The sequence below is a fragment of the Bombina bombina genome, chromosome 11 (assembly GCF_027579735.1).
Source record: "Bombina bombina isolate aBomBom1 chromosome 11, aBomBom1.pri, whole genome shotgun sequence".
In the NCBI taxonomy this organism is placed as follows: domain Eukaryota; kingdom Metazoa; phylum Chordata; class Amphibia; order Anura; family Bombinatoridae; genus Bombina; species Bombina bombina.
Window position 1 is genome coordinate 76895482 of NC_069509.1, and position 20646 is coordinate 76916127.

At 39.9% G+C, this 20646-nt stretch overlaps 1 protein-coding gene across 1 annotated transcript in view; it reads right to left on the bottom strand.

Annotated features, from left to right (window-relative positions):
• Positions 1–2417: 2417 nt before the first annotated feature.
• The window catches only part of DRG2 (developmentally regulated GTP binding protein 2), a 48454-nt gene continuing 30225 nt past the window's right edge, over positions 2418–20646 (bottom strand). The window contains exons 10-13 of the mRNA XM_053695109.1: positions 14582–14670; positions 12349–12407; positions 3052–3105; positions 2418–2971 (exon numbers count right to left, since the gene is read on the bottom strand). Of these exons, the coding sequence (XP_053551084.1) occupies positions 2885–2971; positions 3052–3105; positions 12349–12407; positions 14582–14670 (289 nt within the window). The 3' untranslated portion in view covers positions 2418–2884. The remainder of the gene's footprint in view (positions 2972–3051; positions 3106–12348; positions 12408–14581; positions 14671–20646) is intronic.

A 20646-nucleotide genomic window follows, 5' to 3' on the forward strand; every position in this document is an offset into this window, starting at 1 on the left:
CCTCCTTGATGGTAATGCATGATGGATAAGTATTTGCCTGTACTCCTCAGCATTGAGGAAAACATTAATTCTGACCAAATCTCAAACTCCATTTGCAGAAATGCAGCCCATAACTTGAAAGGAACCTCCACCATGCTTCACTGTTGCCTGCAGACACTAATTCTTGTACCAATTTCCTGTCCTTACGCTAACAAACTGCCTTCTGTTTTAGCCTAACATTTCAAATTTTGACTCTTCAGTCCAGAGCACCTGTTACCATTTTTCTGCACCTCAGGTTCCTGTGTTTTCATGCACAATTGAGTTTTTGTAGCCTTGTTTCCATGTCGGAGTTATGGATTTTTGCCCCCAAGTCTTCAATGAAGACCACTTCGGACCAGACTTCTCCTAACAGTTGATAAGTGTACCAAGGTCCCACTGGTTTCTGACAATTCTAAGCTGATGGCACTGCTGGTCATCTTCCAATGCAAAGGGAAGTACGCATGATGTGTCTTTCATCTGCTGCTCTAAGTTTCCTTGGCCGACCACTGCGTCTACTGCCCTCAAAGTTGTCTGTTTCTTTGTGCTTTTTCAGAAGAGCTTGGACAGCACAGCTGGAAACACCCATCTGTCTTGAAATTTCTGCCTGGGAGAGACCTTGCTGATGCAGTATCTTGTTTCTGTGCTCAGTGTTGCCATTGTGTATGACTTTACATTGATCTTCAGCTATCTCACGCTGTTAAGAGTTTGGCTGTTCCTCACCCAGTTTTTGTCCTACAACACAGTGGGTTCTGTTTCAGTTATTGTGTAGCTGCCTACATATTAAATTGATGATCATTAGCACCTGTTTTTTTATAATTGCTTAATCATGCACCTGACTATATGCCTACAGAATCCCCCTGACTTTGAGCAAGTTTCCCTAGAATTGATGCTGTTTTGAAGGCAAAGGGTGGTCAAAACAAATATTGATTTGATTTTTCTTCTGTTCCCTCATTTTGCAATGTGTTAATTGATATAAAAAAAAAACTACTAACATTTCTATTTTTGAAAACATTATTACTTTACAGCTATTCTTGTATTGTATAGATTTCCAGAGACACTTGACATGCCTCCAAATTGTCATAGTTAAACATAAAAAAATGAGTGTTTTGGGCTGTTATTGATGAGATTTTTTTTGGATAGTTCCAAATGAATATAAACATTGTAGCTAAAACGTATTTACCCTGCTCATGAACTTAAAGTGAATGTAAAGTTAAGGCTATTAGCTAATGTGAAACGATAGAAGTAAAAAAATGAATGAGACTTTCATTCATAAAATCTTTAGTATATACTACTTCAGAGATATTTTACATGAAACGCTATACGTATAAGAGATGAACCTCCAGTTGCCATATTCAGCAATTGATTGACAGATGACTCATCTCTTATCCGAATAGCCTTTCATGTGAAATATCTCTGAAGTATATACTAAAGATTTCATGAATTAAAGTCTCATTCATTTTTTTAACTTCTATTGTTTGACTTTAGCTAATAGCGTTAACTTTACATTCACTTTAACCTGTTGGATAAGTAACTATACTATAACTTTGATTTAACACATACGGCATACTGATGTTTTGGCCTCATCAATTCAATTCATATAATTTCTTTTTAAAGTGCCAATTTATTATAGTTATGTATTTCTTCTTATGTGAGCTTCTTACATCTGCAATTTAAACCTAATTTGAATAAATCTGTGTAAGTTGAATGCAGGTATTTAAATACCCTATGCACTTTTTTTTTTTTTGCACAATACAAAATTATGCAACCATCCCTATCTGCCCTTCCCTAGTTCCACCACTATTTAGCTTAGAGGGAAGGGATGATAATGCAGCCAATCAGAGACAATTTCACCCTCACCAATGTCACATTGAATGAGTGCCCCCAATGCAGCTCCAGGATTTTGCAAAGAGCGCTGTGATATCTGATTGGCGGTGTAATCGAAGAGCACAATGTGGCAAGTGATTAAAGGGACATGAAACCCCACATTTTTTTTTCTTTAATCATTAGAGCATATAATTTTAAGCAACTTTCCAAATTACTTCTATTATTTAATTTGCTTCATTCTCTTGGTCTCCTTTGTTGAAGAAACAGCAATGCACACAGGCGAGCCAAAAACATGAAACATATGTGCAGCCGCCACTCAGCAGCTCCTGAGCCTACCTGGTATGCTTTTCAAGAAAGAATACAAAGAGAATTAAACTAATTAGATAATAGAAGTAAATTGTTTAAAATTGTAAGCTCTATCTGAATCATGAAAGATACATTGTGGATTTGAAGTCCCTTTAACGTCAGCTGCTTAGTGATGCACACCTTCAGTCAGCAGTCATTTGTATTATATGAAAATTAAGCACAACCCCCCCCCCCCTCCCCCCCAAAAAAAGAATCCATTAATACTCCTGTTCTAGTTCTTAAAAGAATATACAAATATTTTAGTTTTATTGCCACAATCAAGCATAAGGTGTTTGCTCAAGGCTTTCAAAATTTGATTTTATTTACAGTACCCAAGAAAAGCCTGTCTAGAACAGTTATATTTTCAAACAAACATGGACATTGAGAACATATCTTTTTTGATCCTGTGCTTTTCTTAGTTACAGATGAAACTATTTTCCAAGAGCAAATAACATAGAATATTAAAGCATGGAGTTGCTCAGTATTTTATTGTTTGCATAGTATTGCATGTTTATGTTCCAGAAAAGGGTTAAGTGTATATACCCTTTCTGGTAAAATTGTCCAATAGTTGAAAGTCTTGACTCTTAAGCCAGCAGATCATGGTGTTTTGGTTCGGATTTTATTTAGCAAATAGATGTGTGGTGTGTGGGAGTAATTTAAGTAGATTAGGCTACAGGAGGTGGTATGTTCCGACATCTTATTTCTTGACAATCTGTATAACATCCTCATGTTCCATGTTGTGGTTTAATCCAACTCTCTGAGGACTGTACTTGGTACTAGTTCCCTGTAAATACAGAGAAAAAAGTGATCAGGTATTAAGCACAATGTTCTACGTTGACGTTTCTAGATCTGAAGTTTACTTACCCAAACCAGGGCATATTTAAACTGACTAGCCAGGGTCCTGTGAATTCGATGACACTGAAAAACATAAAATGCTTTGCTTTAAAAAAATAAATTAAAAAAAAAGTTAAATATCTATAATCAACCAAATGCAAATTCAGTGACTAGATTGATACAACTGATACAATTTTTTTTTAATAATATTATATTCTAGATCTTAGAAAAATTAACAAAATTTTAGGTAGATGATGCAATTTTAAAAGGGACATAATACTTACATGCTCAATCAATTGAAAATGATTTACCATAACTGTAAAACAACTGACAAGAAAATATCACCTGCATATCTATATAAAATAGGAAGATATTTTACTTCAAAATTTGTTCAGATTAGTAAGTGATCTGTGAGCAGTTATCTTTCAACTACTGTCCGCTGCACGTTGAAGAAAAAAAAAAAAAAAAGCACATCAACCAATCAGCTTCATTAGTGCTGATGTCGCACACTGCTTTACTCTACTCTCATGAGATTTCATTTTAAACTTCCTTAAACTGAATAGGAAACTAACATGACTGTGCCTGCATATACCAGATGCACACTTTCTTGCAAGTCCTGGGACTAGCATCCCGATTGGCTGCCTAAAGTCCCTTTGCAATGGGATGTGAAATTGTAAGGTAAAAAACATGTCTTTTTTTTTTTTTTACATAGAGATGCTCAGGTGATATTTTCTAGTCAGTTGTTTTTCAGTTATGTTTAATCATTTTGAAGTGATTTAGCATAAAAGTATTATGTCCCTTTAAAATTGCATTATCTACCTAAATCATTAATTTTGTTAATTTTTCTAAGAGCTAGAATATAATACTGTAGTATAAAAATCTTTTTGCAGCTATGCTGCATCACTTTCAAGTCATTCAACATTTTTGTATCATGTCCCTTTAAACAACAAATACTGCTCTTAGTATCCTTTGCTACAATTTAGGGGTGTACTCACTTTTGTTGCCAACAGTTTAGACATGAATGGCTGTGTGTTGAGTTATTTTGAGGGGACAGCAAATTTACACTGTTATGCAGGCTGTACACTCACTACTTTATATTGTAGCAGTGTGTCATTTCTTCAGTGTTGTCACATGAAAAGATGTAATAAAATATTTACACAAATGTGAGGGGGGTACTCACTTGTGTGGGGTGATGTATGTACAACATTACTATAAACATTGTTACAAAAACTGTTTTCATGGGCTAAAGGCATGTGAAAGCTCCTGGGCTTACCTAGGATTATTATTTAACAAAAAATACCAAGAGAACTAAGCACTAACACACACAATTAATAATAGAAGTAAATTGGAAAGTTGTATACAATGTCATGTTCTATCCAACTGATTTAAGTTTATTTTGACTATACTGTCCCTTTAAATTGAAGAGGCAAGTGTGATTCACTTATAGCAGCAGTCAACACAGTAGATTTGCATAATCAACAAATGCAAGATAACAAGACAATGCAATAGCACTTAGTCTGAACTTCAAATGAATAGTAGATTTTTTTCTGACAATTTTAAAATAAAAATGTATGCTTACCTGATAAATTTATTTCTCTTGTGGTGTATCCAGTCCACGGATTCATCCATTACTTGTGGGATATTCTCCTTCCCAACAGGAAGCTGCAAGAGGATCACCCACAGCAGAGCTGTCTATATAGCTCCTCCCCTAACTGCCACCTCCAGTCATTCGACCGAAGACAAGCAAGAGAAAGGAGAAACTATAGGGTGCAGTGGTGACTGTAGTTTAAAAATAAAAAACACCTGCCTTAAAATGACAGGGTGGGCCGTGGACTGGATACACCACAAGAGAAATAAATTTATCAGGTAAGCATAAATTTTGTTTTCTCTTGTAAGGTGTATCCAGTCCACGGATTCATCCATTACTTGTGGGATACCAATACCAAAGCTATAGGACACGGATGAAGGGAGGGACAAGGCAGGCGCTTAAACGGAAGGCACCACTGCCTGTAAGACCTTTCTCCCAAATATAGCCTCCGAAGAAGCAAAAGTATAAAATTTGTAGAATTTAGAAAAAGTATGAAGCGAGGACCAAGTCGCCGCCTTACAAATCTGTTCAACAGAAGTCTCATTTTTAAAAGCCCATGTGGAAGCCACCGCTCTAGTGGAATGAGCTGTAATTCTTTCAGGAGGCTGCTGGCCAGCAGTCTCATAAGCTAAGAGGATTATACTTCTTAACCAAAAAGAAAGAGAAGTTGCTGAAGCCTTTTGGCCTTTCCTCTGTCCAGAGTAGACAACAAACAATGCAGATGTTTGACGAAAATCTTTAGTAGCTTGTAAATAAAACTTTAAAGCACGAACCACTTCAAGATTGTGTAAAAGACGTTCTTTCTTTGAAGAAGGATTAGGACACAGTGACGGAACAACAATCTCCTTATTTATATTCTTATTAGATACCACCTTAGGAAGAAACCCAGGTTTGGTACGCAAAACTAACTTATCTACATGGAAGATCAGATAACGGAAATCACACTGCAAGGCAGATAACTCTGAAACTCTTCAAGCCAAAGAGATAGCTACCAAAAACAGAACTTTCCAAGATAAAAGCTTGATATCTATGGAATGAAGAGGTTCAAACGGAACCCCTTGAAGAACTTTAAGAACTAAATTTAAACTCCAAGGCGGAGCAACAGGTTTAAACACAGGCTTGATTCTAACTAAAGCCTGACAAAACGCCTGAACGTCTGGAACATCCACCAGACGATTGTGCAAAAGAATAGATAGAGCAGAAATCTGTCCCTTTAAGGAATTAGCTGACAATCCCTTCTCCAATCCTTCTTGGAGAAAAGATAATATCCTGGGAATCCTGACTTTACTCCATGAGTAACCCTTGGATTCACACCAATGAAGATATTTACACCATATCTTATGATAGATTTTCCTGGTGACAGGCTTGCGAGCCTGAATTAAGGTATCAATGACCGACTCGGAGAAACCACGTTTTGATAAAATCAAGCGTTCAATCTCCAAGCAGTCAGACGCAGAGAAATTAGATTTGGATGGTTGAAAGGACCCTGAAGTAGAAGGTCCTGCCTCAGCGGTAGAGTCCATGGTGGAAGGGATGACATGTCCACCAGATCTGCATACCAAGTCCTGCGTGGCCACGCAGGTGCTATCAAAATCACCAAAGCTCTCTTCTGCTTGATCTTGGTAATCAGGATCCGTAACAAGGAAGCTTGGCGTTCTGACGAGACGCCATGAGATCCAGTTCTGGTTTGCCCCAAAGTTGAATCAACTGTGCCAACACCTCCGGATGGAGTTCCCACTCCCCCGGATGAAAAGTCTGTCGACTTAGAAAATCCGCCTCCCAGTTCTCTACGCCTGGGATATGGATAGCTGATAGATGGCAAGAGTGAACCTCTGCCCATAGAATTATTTTTGAAACCTCCAACATTGCTAGGGAACTCCTTGTTGCCCCTTGATGGTTGATGTAGGCTACAGTCGTGATATTGTCCGACTGAAATCTGATGAACCTGACCGCAGCTAGCTGAGGCCAAGCTTGAAGAGCATTGAATATCGCTCTTAGTTCCAGAATGTTTATCGGAAGGAGTGTCTCCTCCTGAGTCCACAAGCCCTGAGCTTTCAGGGAGTTCCAGACTGCACCCCAGCCCAGAAGGCTGGCATCTGTTGTTACTATTGTCCAATCTGGCCTGCGGAAGGTCATACCCTTGGACAGATGGACCCGAGATAGCCACCAGAGAAGATAATACCTGGTCTCTTGATCCAGATTTAGTAGAGGGGACAAATCTGTGTAATCCCCATTCCACTAACTGAGCATGCAGAGTTGCAGCGGTCTGAGATGTAGGCGGGCAAACGGCACTATGTCCATTGCCGCTACCATTAAGCCGATAACTTCCATACACTGAGCCACTGAAGGGCGAGAAGTAGAATAAAAAACACAGCAGGAATTTAGAGGTTTAGACAACCTGGCCTCTGTCAGGTAAATCTTCATTTCTACAGAATCTATCAGAGTTCCTAGGAAGGAAACTCTTGTGAGAGGGGATAGAGAACTCTTTTCTTCGTTCACTTTCCACCCATGCGACCTCAGGAATGCCAGAACAATGTCTGTATGGGACCTGGCGATTTGAAAATTTGACGCTTGTATTAGAATGTCGTCTAGGTAAGGGGCTACTGCTATACCCCGAGGCCTTAGGACCGCTAGGAGTGACCCCAGAACCTTCGTAAAGATTCTTGGTGCCGTAGCTAAACCAAAGGGAAGAGCCACAAACTGGTAATGCCTGTCTAGCAAGGCGAACCTGAGAAACCGATGATGATCTCTGTGTATCGGAATGTGCAAATAAGCATCCTTTAAGTCCACGGTAGTGATATATTGACCCTCCTGGATCATAGGTAGGATGGTTCGAATAGTCTCCATCTTGAAGGATGGGACCCTGAGAAATTTGCTTAGGATCTTGAGATCTAAGATTGGTCTGAAGGTTCCCTTTTTCTTGGGAACCACAAACAGATTTGAATCGAAGCCTTGCCCATGTTCTTCCTTTGGAACTGGGTGGATCACTCCCATAACTAGGAGGTCTTGAACACAATGTAAGAATGCCTCTCTCTTTATCTGGTTTGCAGATAATTGTGAGAGATGAAATCTTCCTTTTGGGGAAGAAGCTTTGAAGTCCAGAAGATATCCCTGGGACACGATTTCCAACGCCCAGGGATCCTGGACATCTCTTGCCCAAGCCTGGGCGAAGAGAGAAAGTCTGCCCCCTACTAGATCCGTTACCGGATCGGGGGCTGATCTTTCATGCTGTCTTAGAGACAGCAGCAGCAGGTTTTCTGGCCTGCTTTCCTTTGTTCCAAGCCTGGTTAGGTCTCCAGACCGGCTTGGATTGGGCAAAATTTCCCTCTTGTTTTGTATTAGAGGAAGTTGAAGCTGCGCCACTCTTGAAGTTTCGAAAGGCACGAAAATTAGACTGTTTGGTCCTTAATTTGTTGGACCTATCCTGAGGAAGGGCGTGACCTTTTCCTCCAGTAATATCTGAAATGATCTCCTTCATTCCAGGCCCGAATAGGGTCTGCCCCAGGAAGGGAATGTTGAGAAGCTTAGACTTTGAAGTAACGTCAGCTGACCAGGATTTAAGCCATAGCGCCCTATGCGCCTGAATAGCAAAACCTGAGTTCTTAGCCGTTAGTTTGGTTAAATGAACAACGGCGTCAGAAACAAATGAATTGGCTAGCTTAAGAGCTTTAAGCTTGTCAAGGATATCATCCAATGGGGTTTCTACCTGTATAGCCTCTTCTTGAGACTCAAACCAGAAAGCCGATGCAGCAGTGACAGGGGCAATGCATGCAAGGGGCTGGAGAATAAAACCTTGTTGAATAAGAATTTTCTTAAGGTAACCCTCTAATTTTTTGTCCATTGGATCTAGAAAAGCACAACTGTCCTCGACAGGGATAGTTGTACGCTTCGCTAGAGTAGAGACTGCTCCCTCCACCTTAGGGACCGTTTGCCACAAGTCCCGTGTAGCGGCATCTATGGGAAACATCTTTTTAAAAACAGGAGGGGGAGAGAACGGTACACCTGGTCTATCCCATTCCTTAGTAATAATTTCTGAAAACCTCTTAGGTATTGGAAAAACATCAGTGTAAACAGGCACTGCGTAGTATTTATCCAATTTACACAATTTCTCTGGGACTACAATGGCGTCACAGTCATCCAGAGTTGCTAAAACCTCCCTGAGCAACATGGGGAGGTGTTTAAGCTTAAATTTAAATGTAGACATATCAGAATCAGGTTGAAGTGTCTTCCCTGAGTCAGAAAAATCACCCACAGAAAGAAGCTCTCCTTCGGCTTCTGCACATTGTGAGGGTATATCAGACATAGCTACTAAAGTGTCAGAGAGCTCTGTATTTGTTCTAGCCCCAGAGCGGTCTCGCTTTCCTTGTAACCCTGGCAGTTTGGACAATACTTCTGTAAGAGTATGATTCATAACTGCCGCCATGTCTTGTAAAGTATACGCAATGGGTGCGCTAGATGTACTTGGCGCCCCTTGAGCGGGAGTTAAAGGCTTTGACACGTGGGGAGAGTTAGTCGGCATAACTTCCCCCTTGTCAATTTCCTCTGGTGATAAATCTTTTAAAGCCAGAATATTATCTTTATAACTTATAGTAAGATCAGTGCATTTGGTACACATTCTAAGAGGGGGTTCCACAATGACTTCTAAACATAATGAACAAGGAGTTTCCTCTATGTCAGACATGTTTAACAGACTAGTAATGAGACCAGCAAGCTTTGAAAACACTTTAATTAATGTGAAAAAGCAGAATAAAAAAAACGTACTGTGCCTTTAAGGGAAAAAAACAAACACAAAAACTGCAAAACAGTGAAAAAAGCAGTTAACTCTATGAAATGTACAGTGTATATAATAGACAAAAATAGCATTGCACCCACTTGCAAATGGATGATTAACCCCTCAGGTTCAAAAACGAAGCAAAAAAAACTGTAAAACCGTTATAACAGTCACAAGCAAACTGCCACAGCTCTACTGTGGCTCCTACCTTCCCATAAAACGACTTTTGTAGGCACAAAAACCCTTTACAGAGATCCAATATGTCAGGGGACTCCTTCAGGGAAGCTGGATGTCTCAGAATGTAAAAACAACTGCGCAATTAGAGCGTGAAAATAGGCCCCTCCCACCATGCACTCAAAGTCAGAGGGCATTAAAAAACTATTCCTAGGAGTAAAATAACAGTCATGTGGAAAACTAGGCCCCAAATAAAGATTTATCAAGTCAGTAAAAAACGTTCTTTATATATATGCAAACGTTTTACATACTAAGCCATAATAGAAAGTAATATGAAAATTACCCTTTACTGCAAGCATGATGCCAGTCGTTATTAAATCACTGCAATCAGGCTTACCTTAACTATATCAGGCACTGTCAGCATTTTCTAGTTCTTATCATCCTCTAGAAAATAATATACTGAACATGCCTCAGGGCAGTTAATTCTGCAGGCCGTTCTCCCAGCTGAAGTTTCCCCATACTCTTCAGTTATGTGTGAGAACAGCAGTGGACCTTAGTTACAACCTGCTAAGATCATCAAAAACCTCAGGCAAATTCTTCTTCTAATTTTTGCCTGAGGTAAAAAAACAGTACAACGCCGGCACCGTTTAAAAAATATTAACTTTTGATTGAAGATAAACTACACTAATTCTCCACATCTCTCTAGCTACTTCCCTTGTCGAGAGCTGCAAGAGAATGACTGGAGGTGGCAGTTAGGGGAGGAGCTATATAGACAGCTCTGCTGTGGGTGATCCTCTTGCAGCTTCCTGTTGGGAAGGAGAATATCCCACAAGTAATGGATGAATCCGTGGACTGGATACACCTTACAAGAGAAAGTTATGTCTTTTCCCACTCCCCCTGTACCTTGTGACAGCCATCAGCCAATCACAAATGCATACACGTACCATGTGACAGCCATCAGCCATTCACAAATGCATACACACTTATTCTTGCACATGCTCAGTAGGAGCTGATGACTCAAAAAGTTTAAATATAAAAAGACTGTGCACATTTTGTTAATGGAAGTAAATTGGAAAGTTGTTTAAAATGGCATGCTCTATCTGAATAATTTAAGTTTAATTTTGATTGAGTGTCCCTTTAACTTGCTTTTTCATCTTAGGAAAGCCATGAAAGTTGAAAAACGAACTCCTGTAAATTATGGCTCTATCAACTCCAGACTGGATATAAATAAGCTGTCAGCTGCCCGTTAAATTCAGAGACTCATTATTTTAAACACCTTGTCTATGGACGAGTTTTTCTCTGACATTCCCGGAACTGAAAGGGTTAAAAGGACATTGTACACTAGATTTTTCTTTGCATAAATGTTTTATAGATGATGCATTTATATAGCCCATCTTGGAGTGCATTTGTAACAATGTAAAGTTATGCTTATTTTTTTTTAAAATAACATTGTGCTGATTTTCAGACTCCTAACCAAGCCCCAAAGTATCAGATGTATACTGATGTCTACAGATTCCTGCTTGCTCGTGTTTGTATAATTTGTCTTTTCATTTGTAGGGAGTGGGGGGGGGTGTCTGCTGTTCCTGTTTCCCCAGCCCCTTTTACTGGGTATCACAGCGTAACTTCATCAACAGTGCTAAACTGGGAGCTTCTAAGTAAGTTTTTAAACGGTTTTATACTGGATTTTATACCAGCATCTGTTCATCGTCTTCTTTATAGTAGTGCCTATTACATGTAGTTATATGAAAATTGGTGTATAGTATACTCTTTAACCACTGGCTACATTTAGTTATCAAGAAGTATGCTATACTTGTTCCAATTAGCAATCATAAAAATGACATTAAACTTAAAAAATAAATCCCAATTAAATTAATCATGAATAATGAAATGTAATGCACTCATTATTTTGCCTGCTTTCCTTGTCGTTTAGATGCGAAAATGTTAGTTTGTCTACTGCTTCCAAAGAGGATGAAATGCGTAAAATTCAGAATCCTGACCTTCCTAAATACTGCACAGTGACTGCTTGATATGTGGGAGAGCTTGTTGATATATGTTCCTAATTGGTCACAGCAAAAGAGCTAAGAAACACTACTTAGGAGACTTTTTAAGGAGGGTGTCTGTGTATTGCAAAATAATGTAAATTTTCCTAACAAACATGTTATTTTGTACGTAGGTCTTTTGCAATCCAATTTGCAATTACTGATACATGACTTAAAGGGACAGTCTAGTCAAAATTAAACTTTCATGATTCGAATAGAGCAAGAAATTTTAAACAACGTTCCAGTTCACTTTTATCATCAAATTTGCTTTGTTCTCTTGATATTCTTTGTTGAAAGCTAAACCCAGGTAGGCTTGCATGTTAATTTCTAAGCCCTTGAAGGCCGCCTCTTATCTCAGTGCATTTGACAGTTTTTCACAGCTAGATAGCGTTAATTCAAGTGTTCCATATATATATAACATTGTGTTCACTCCTGTGGAGTTAATCATGCACCGATTGGCTAAAATACAAGGCTGTTAAAAGAACTGAAATAAGGGGGCAGTCTGCCGAGGCTTAGATACAAAGTAATCAAAGAGGTAAAAAGTATATTAATATAACTGTGTTGGTTTTGCAAAACTGAAGAATGGGTAATAAAGGGATTATCTTTCTTTTAAAGAATAAAAATTATGGAGTAGACTGTCCATGTAAGAGTAGTTCATTCGAGTGGTAATGTTTATACGGAAAGAAAAAAAAAAAAAAAACATTAGCACTCTGTATAACCCTGCAGAGAATATAAAATCCCTGAAATTCCCTTACCACGTGTTCCACTGATGCGCCTTGCCGTAGGATAATAGCATCGTTAAAATCTGGTCTCTCTGTAGGAAAAAACAAAACACCACATTTTTTTTTTTTTAAACGCAAAAAAATAACAACTTGCTATACAGGGTATTCATCTGCTTTTTCTAAACAATCCCTAAAGACCTCATTTTCTCTTTATGACACTAGCAATGTTTAATCTAAGTGGAGGGTGGTCCTGACTCCTGAATATAAATATATAGCTGGCTCTAAAATGTGGCAAACACATGATACAGTGGCAGATCATTTCTAAACACCAAACTAGCAACGGAAAATTTAGAAGCCAGCAAGTATATTAAACAAATATGAAACCCACATTTTTTTCTTTCGTGATTCAGATAGAGCATGCCGGCCCATTTTTGGTTCAGCACCTGGGTAGCGCTTGATGAGTGAATGTAGTCCACCCTCAGCAAGCACTACCCAGGGGGCTGAACCAGATATGAGTCGGTTCCTAAGCTTACATTCTTGCTTTTTCAAATAAAGAAACCAAGAGAACGAAGAAAAATTGATAATAGGAGTAAATTATAAAGTTGCTTAAAATCTGAATCATGAAAGAAAAAAAAAGTGGGTTTCATATCCCTTTAAGAAGTCAGACAATTGTGTTTATATATAGATATAATTAGAATATTACAAAGAGTTCGGAGTCACAGGTAAAATTCTATGAGACTTGACGCTCTGGCTCTCAGGATTATGACAGTGTAGTTGGTACATTACTAAGAGACACTATTATATCAGTGCACAATTAACCCGGTGCCTAGACACCAGGTGCAGCTGGAAAATGGGCCCTGGCGCACTTATGCCCTGCTTCTTCTCTTTGCTCATGGTTGCACACATTACTGGAACAGATACACATGTATTCCGTCAGCTACACTTTGTAGCCACTATTTTCTTTAAATCAAAAACAAACATTAAAATGCTACTCAGTCCTACATTTTAGTATAACCTATAAAGGAACACTTTATATCACTATGGATTACTAGTCAGGGGTTAAAAGCTACTAGCCCAGAGGTAAAAATAAAATAAAATATGAAAAAGTAACATTTCTAAGTCGAAAAGCAAAACTGGGGGAAGTCAGTTACATTTGGCACCAAAGGATCAAGCCCAGGACTACGTCAAGGTTTCCCATTTCCTGGGACCCTAAACCAGCACCCACACAATGCATACTTTCAAACAAACCAACCGGGAACCTCCCAGGGTGAGGTTCCCAATTGGTTTGTTTGAAAGTATGCATTGTGTGGGGGCTGGTTTAGGGTCGTCACCCTGAGAGGTTCCTAGTTGGTTTGTTTGAAAGTATGCCAGGTTTTCTGTGTGTTGTGTTGATGTTTGTAATGATTCCCTGCCTGTGGGCCTGCCAGCCAGGCTGCTCAGGGGTTAACTGCCTGGGTTGCTGGGAACTGTGCAGCTGTCTGTCAGTGTTCAGGGCTGTGGAGTCTACAGTGGCTTAGGATGTGTACCCAGTCCAGTCTGTGAGTGCGGTTCATTCCTGTGTTGTGTGTATTGGTTTATATACATGCATCTCCCAGACACACAAATTCCCATATGAAATTGGAACCAAATATATCTATGCATCTAAGCACATCTATGTGTATATATATATATATATATATATATATATATATATATATATATATATATATATATATATATATATATATATATATATATATATATATAAAAAATACATACACACACACAGTTTCTCTCGTGTGCCAATAAAGCACTTTTTTTGCACAAATCCAGAGAGTGCATGCCTTTTTGGAACTGTATACTTTATTTGCCTGCACCCTGGTGGTTGTTTTGGAAGGTGCGAGTGCGCTCTTTTATGAACACACACACTCTATATATATATATATATGATACCATGTGCATGCGTATGCTAAACTGTGAGAGCACTCGGAAACAGCAACACGGATTGAGCGTGTGTGCCCATTCTTAAATGCGCTAGAGCACATTTCATCAAGTACAAGTAGGTTAATAATCAATTTCAAAACACAATCTTTTGAAATATATGCAGTTATAGCAAACACCACTGTTTTTTTTAGCATTAGCAAGATATGTAGGTAGTGTGCGGCCCATGTGAGTTGCACTTGTATGGAAAATGGCCCGCGACTCAAATGAGTTTGACACCCCTGTCCTAAATGGTGACATAAATTTGAGAAGTCATGTGATAAAGAAAGAAATAAAATAATCTTACCTCCCCTCTTTTTGGTAAAGATGCAGGTGAGTGCCAGGTATTCCCACAGCTTCTCCAGTAAATAATCTAAATTTAACTTCATCCCACAGCTTTATGATTAACACAAAAAAAAGAACGTATTAGATACAGTAACTCTGCATGCATCACACGCTAAGCTGGTGTCTGCAACTGTTGATAAACTAAAATGAACTTTATATTCCATTGTTAGTGATGTAAATATGCTGTGTCACACGTTAAATGCCTCTGGATCATTTTGATGGTTTAATCTCTATTTTTCTTATACACATCTCTAGGGAGAAATTTATGGGGGAAAAAAATTGTATACAGATTTTCTGATATAAAGAATCTGCCATTTTATTTTAAAGAAGAGATTCTATTTAAAGGGACACTGAACTGGTTTCTTATAAATGTATTTTTTAAACAAGTGTTAGTATTTTTGTATATAGAGTGCTTAGATATACCGCCATGTACCTCCACTTACCCTATGCTCAGAAGCATTAAAAGGGGCAGTAAAGTCAAAAGTAAACATTCAGAATTCAGAAAGAGCATGCGATTTAAAAAAAAAAAACTTTCCAAATGACTTTTATTATCATGGTACCATTTGTTAAAGAGTAATCCTAGATGAGCTCAGGAGCGTGCACGTGTCCTAAGCCATTTGGCAGCAGTGTTTGTAAGAATGTTTATAGTAATGTCATACATAGTTGTAAACTTTGCCGCCATAGAGAACCTGTAGCTGTCTGTGGCAGCAGTGTTTGCAACAATGATTGTATCAAAGTTATACCAAGAGAACTAAGCAAAATTGATAATAGAAGTAAATTGGAAAGATGTTTAAAATTATATGCTTTATCCAGCCAATTTAAGTTTAATTTTGATTTCCCTGCCCCTTTAATGCACTGCTGGGAGCTAGCTGGTGATTGTTGGCTACACACATATGCCTCGTCACTAGCTAACCAAATGTGGTCAGCTAGCTCCCAGTTGTGCATTACTGCTGTGGAGCTGAATTTAACTATGTGCTTAACACCTTTGCAGGGCTTAAACACACAGTTATATGTAAGCAACAGTGCAATAGTCTAAAAGCTCTAACATTAAATAATTTTTTTTGTACTTTATGTCCCTTTAATTGCCAATATATGCTATGATTATAGTAAAACTATATTCCCTTTAAAATCCTGCATGTAATACAATTTAAGTACCTTACAGTCTGCATTCTGTACATATACATTGTGGCTGCTTCACTAATCACGTTGCCTCCAGCTTTACGATATACGTTATTGTAAGCAACCGATTCACTAATCTCATTTTTATTTAGTGAATTAACTGCCTATAACCAACAGGAGTTTGTAAATCTAGAATGGCTGCTGATTCCAGTAAAGCTGTGGTGCTGGACTTGTTAGAGATTTTTTTCTTTTCAGTGACACGATGAGTCCACTGATCATCTAATTACTATTGGGAATTTCACTCCTGCCCAGCAGGAGGCGGCAAAGAGCACCACAACAAAGCTGTTAAATATCACCTCCCTTCCCTCCAACCCCAGTCATTCTCTTTGCCTACGTTAGAGCAAGGAAGTGGTAAAGTTAGGTGTTAGGAAAAGATTCTTCAAGCAAGATTTTATTATTTTTTAAGCAGTGCAAGATTGTGCTGCTTTGTTCTAGGGTGTAGCCGTAGTCCATATCAGTCTCTTCAGAAGAGCAGTGGTGGCTTTAAAGCAATGGGAACTTGTGGGGTACAATCCTCACTGCGCCTCCCATATATTTATGCTGCCCTAACCATGCAAGCCTGAGTGAGATTACTCAGTATTTGTTTCTACCCACAGGTCCATGTGAGGGAACTGGCCTCCCAAACCTAGCGAGCTGCCGTGCTGCCTGGCAGAAGTATTAAGGTAAGTGCTAACTTTATGTTTTCTGGGACATGCAGAGAAAAAGGATAGCACTTTTACTTTCATTGGGACAAATTACATTCACCTATGACAGGGGAATATTTATTAAGGGCAGCGGAGCAGGCACTGGGGACGAGGAGAATCTGGCTCTTGGTGGTGTATGTTTTTTATACTTTACTCCCGACGGCTGTGATAATGGATTTAGCCGATCAGGAGTTTTCAGGCTACGCCCATGATGGGCGGAGTTAGATACGGCGGCAGTTCCTATTGCGCGCCTTTTTTTCAGGCCCTGTTTATCACTTCCTGTGTCTCCAGAGGGAAATTCGGCTGCGTCACAGATTCAGCAGCGTTGCGATTACGGACCGCAGTGTTTACAGAGTGGAGTCTGGATCAGTCACAAAGTATTTACTTCGTTAGCAGGAAGGCAGGTAGGTAAGCACCTCAGCAACGCTAAGCTGAGGTGTAGAGTTGTCTGGAAGTTATTTTGGGGGCTAAGGTGTAATTTTTATAGCAGAAAAATAAAGCAGCTATTTTGTTTGTTTAGAATTTAAAGGAACAGTAACAAATTTTTTGTTTTTGTTTTGGGGGATATTTTCTGAATTAAATATCAGTTGTCTGTTTATTGGTGAATAAAGATGGACCAAGAAACCCTGCAAGATGTTACATGTCCTTTATGTTTTGATGCCAATGTAGAACCACCAATCCCTTTCTGTTCCTCATGTATTGAGAGAACTTTACATTACAGGGATAGACTTTTTCCTGAGCCAACATTGTCTAAGGTTGATACTGTTCAGGAGTCTTCTGACAATGTTCAAGATATGCCGCAGCTTTCTCCTCAAGCGTCCCAAAATTTAGCGTCCATACAGCCAGTGCCCTGCGCTTCCTCTATTACTCCACCAGGAGTTACCTTGCAAGACATTGCTTCCCTAATGTCATCAGCGGTATCTGATGCGTTGTCTGCTTTCCCATGCTGCAGGGAAAGCACAAGAGGAAATGTAATCAATCTGTGAATAAGGTTGCTGAAACAGTAGTGGCTATTCAGATTGTTTCTTCCCAGAAACCTGAAGAGGAAGATACTTCGGTAGCATCTGAGGGTGAAATCTCAGACTCAGACAGTGTTATACCTTTAACTGATACTGAAGTTGTTTCTTTCTGGTTTAAGCTTGAACACCTCCATTTGCTACTTAAGGAGGTTTTAGCTACCCTGGACGACTGACACTACTGTCGTAGTCAATCCTAAGAAGTTTAGTAAACTAAACAAGTATTTTGACGTTTCCAGTACCAGATAGGGCTATAGAGATTATTGCTAAGGAATGGGAGAGACCGGGTATCCCTTTTTTTCTCCATCCACTATATTTAAAAAGATGTTTCCTATCGCAGACTCTATCAAGGAGTCTTGGCAGACAGTACCCAAAGTGGAAGGGGCAATTTCAACGCTAGCCTAGAGAACAACTAATCCCATAGAGGATAGTTGTTCCTTTAAGGATCCTTTGGATAAGAAGTTAGAGGGGTTGCTCAAGAAAATGTATGAAGACCAGGGTTTACAATGGCAACCTGCGGTTTGTATTGCTACTGTCACTAGTGCGGCAGCATACTGGTTTGATGCGTTGTCTGATTCTATTCGGACAGACACTCCCCTCGAAGAAATCAAGGATGGGATAAAGGCCCTTAAGTTGGCCAACTCCTTTATCACGGATGCTTCCCTTCAGGTTATTAAGCTGGGAGCCAAGATTTCTGTTTTTGCCGTACTGGCCCGCAGAGCTTTATGGTTAAAATCTTGGTCTGCGGATGTATCATCTAAGTCTAAACTTTTGGCGATTTCTTACAAGGAAAAGACTTTGTTTGGGACGGGCTTGACGGAAATAATTTCTGACATTACAGGAGGAAAGGGCTATTTCCTCCCGCAGGATAAGAGAAATAAACAAAAGGGACGTCAGAGTAATTTTCGTTCCTTTCGAAATTTCAAGGAAAAGCCTTCCTCTCCCTCTTCCAAGCAGAAGCAGTGCAAGCCTTCCTGGAGGTCTAATCAGTCTTAGATCCGGGACCGGATCTTGTGGGGGGCAGACTTTCTTCACTCAGGCTTGGGTTCGAGATGTTCAGGATCCCTGGGCGGTGGACATCGTGTCCCAGGGATACAAACTAGAGTTCAAAACCTTTCCTCCCAGGGGCAGTTTTCTGCTTTCAAGATTATCTGTAGATCAGACAAAAAGAGAGGCGTTCTTACACTGTGTTCGGGACCTCTCCGACCTGGGAGTAATAGTTCCTGTTCCGATGCAAGAACGGGGTCTGGGGTTCTACTCCAATCTGTTCGAGGTTTCCAAAAAGGAGGGAACCTTCAGACCAATTTTAGATCTCAAGAGTCTAAACAAATTCCTCAGAGTGCCATCCTTCAAGATGGAAGCTATTTGTTCCATTCTTCCTTTGATCCAAGAGGGTCAATTTATGACAATGGTAGATTTGAAGGACGCGTTCCTGCATGTTCCCATCCACAGGGACCATCACAAGTTTCTAAGGTTTGCATTTCTAGACAAACACTTCCAGTTCGTGGCTCTTCCATTCAGCCTTGCCACAGCTCCCAGAATTTTCTCAAAGTTTCTGGGATCCCTGTTGGCAGTGCTTCGATTGCGGGGCATTGCAGTGGCGCCTTATCTGGACGACATTCTGGTTCAGGCGCCATCCTTTCAACAAGAAAATCCCACACGGAAATGTTGTTATCTTTCCTGCGATCTCACGGTTGGAAGGTAAATTTGGGAATGAGTTCCTTAGTTCCAAATACAAGGGTGTTTTTCTTGGGAACCAGAATAGATTCCTTATCAATGAAAATTTTTCAGACAGAAGTCAGGAAATCAAAGATTTTCGATTCTTGCCTGATGCTTCAGTCCTCTCCTCGGCCAGCCTTCTGGGATGGGGAGCAGTCTGGGGCTCTCTAAAGGCTCAGGGGACATGGACTCGGTCGGAGTCTGTTCTACCCATAATCATTTTGGAGCTGAGAGCAATCTTCAATGCTCTTCTGACCTGGCCTCAGTTAGCCTCGGCCCGGTTTATCAGGTTCCAGTCGGACAATATAACTTCAGTGGCTTACATCAACCATCAGGGAGGAACTCAGAGTTCCTTGGCCATGACAGAGGTAGCCAAGATTATTCAGTGGGCGGAGACCCACAATTGCTGTCTGTTGGTGATCCACATCCCAGGAGTGGACAACTGGGAGGTGGACTTCCTGAGCAGGCAGACCTTTCACCCGGGAGAGTGGGAACTCCATCCGGAAGTGTTTTCCAGCCTGATTCTCAAATGGGGTCAGCCGGAATTGGATCTCATGGCATCTCGGCAGAATGCCAAGCTTCCGACGTACGGGTCGAGGTCAGGCTGTACTGATAGATGCTTAATTTTATCCAAGCGTGGATTTTCGGAATCAGTCATTGAGACCATGATTCAGGCTTGTAAACCTGTGACTAGAAAGATTTACCATAAGATATGGCGTAAAATATCTTTATTGGTCTACTCTTGGAGTAGAGTAAGGATTCCTAGAATCCTGTCCTTTCACCAAGAAGGTTTGGAGAAGGGTTTATCGGCAAGTTCCCTAAAGGGTCAAATATCTGCCTTGTCTATTCTTGTGGCGGACGTCCCAGACATGCAATTGTTTTGTCAGGCCTTGGTCAGGATCAGGCCTGTGTTCAAGCCAGTTACTCCTCCCTGGAGTCTTAATTTAGTTCTTAAGGTTCTTCAAGGGGCTCCGTTTGAGTCTATGCATTTCTTAGATATTAAGTTGTTATCTTGGAAAGTTTTGTTTCTTGTTACTATTTCATCTGCTCCTAGAGTGTCAGAGCTCTCGGCATTACAGTATGAGTCACCTTACCTTATTTTTTATTCGGATAAGGTGGTTTTTGCGTACTTAGTTAGGGTTTCTCCCTAAAGTAGTTTCAGACCGGAACATTAATCAGGAGATTGCTGTTCCTTCGTGTCCTAATCCTTCTCAAAAAGAACGGCTTTTGAACAATCTGGACGTGGTGCGTGCATTCAAATTCAATTTACAGATGACTAAGGATTTTCGTCAGTCTTCTGCTCTGTTTGTGGTATTCTCTGGGAAACGTAAGGGACAGAAAGCTACGGCTACTTCTCTTTCTTTGTGGCCGAAGAGTATCATTCGCTTTGCCTATGAAACTGCTGGACAGCAGCCTCCTGAGAGAGTTAT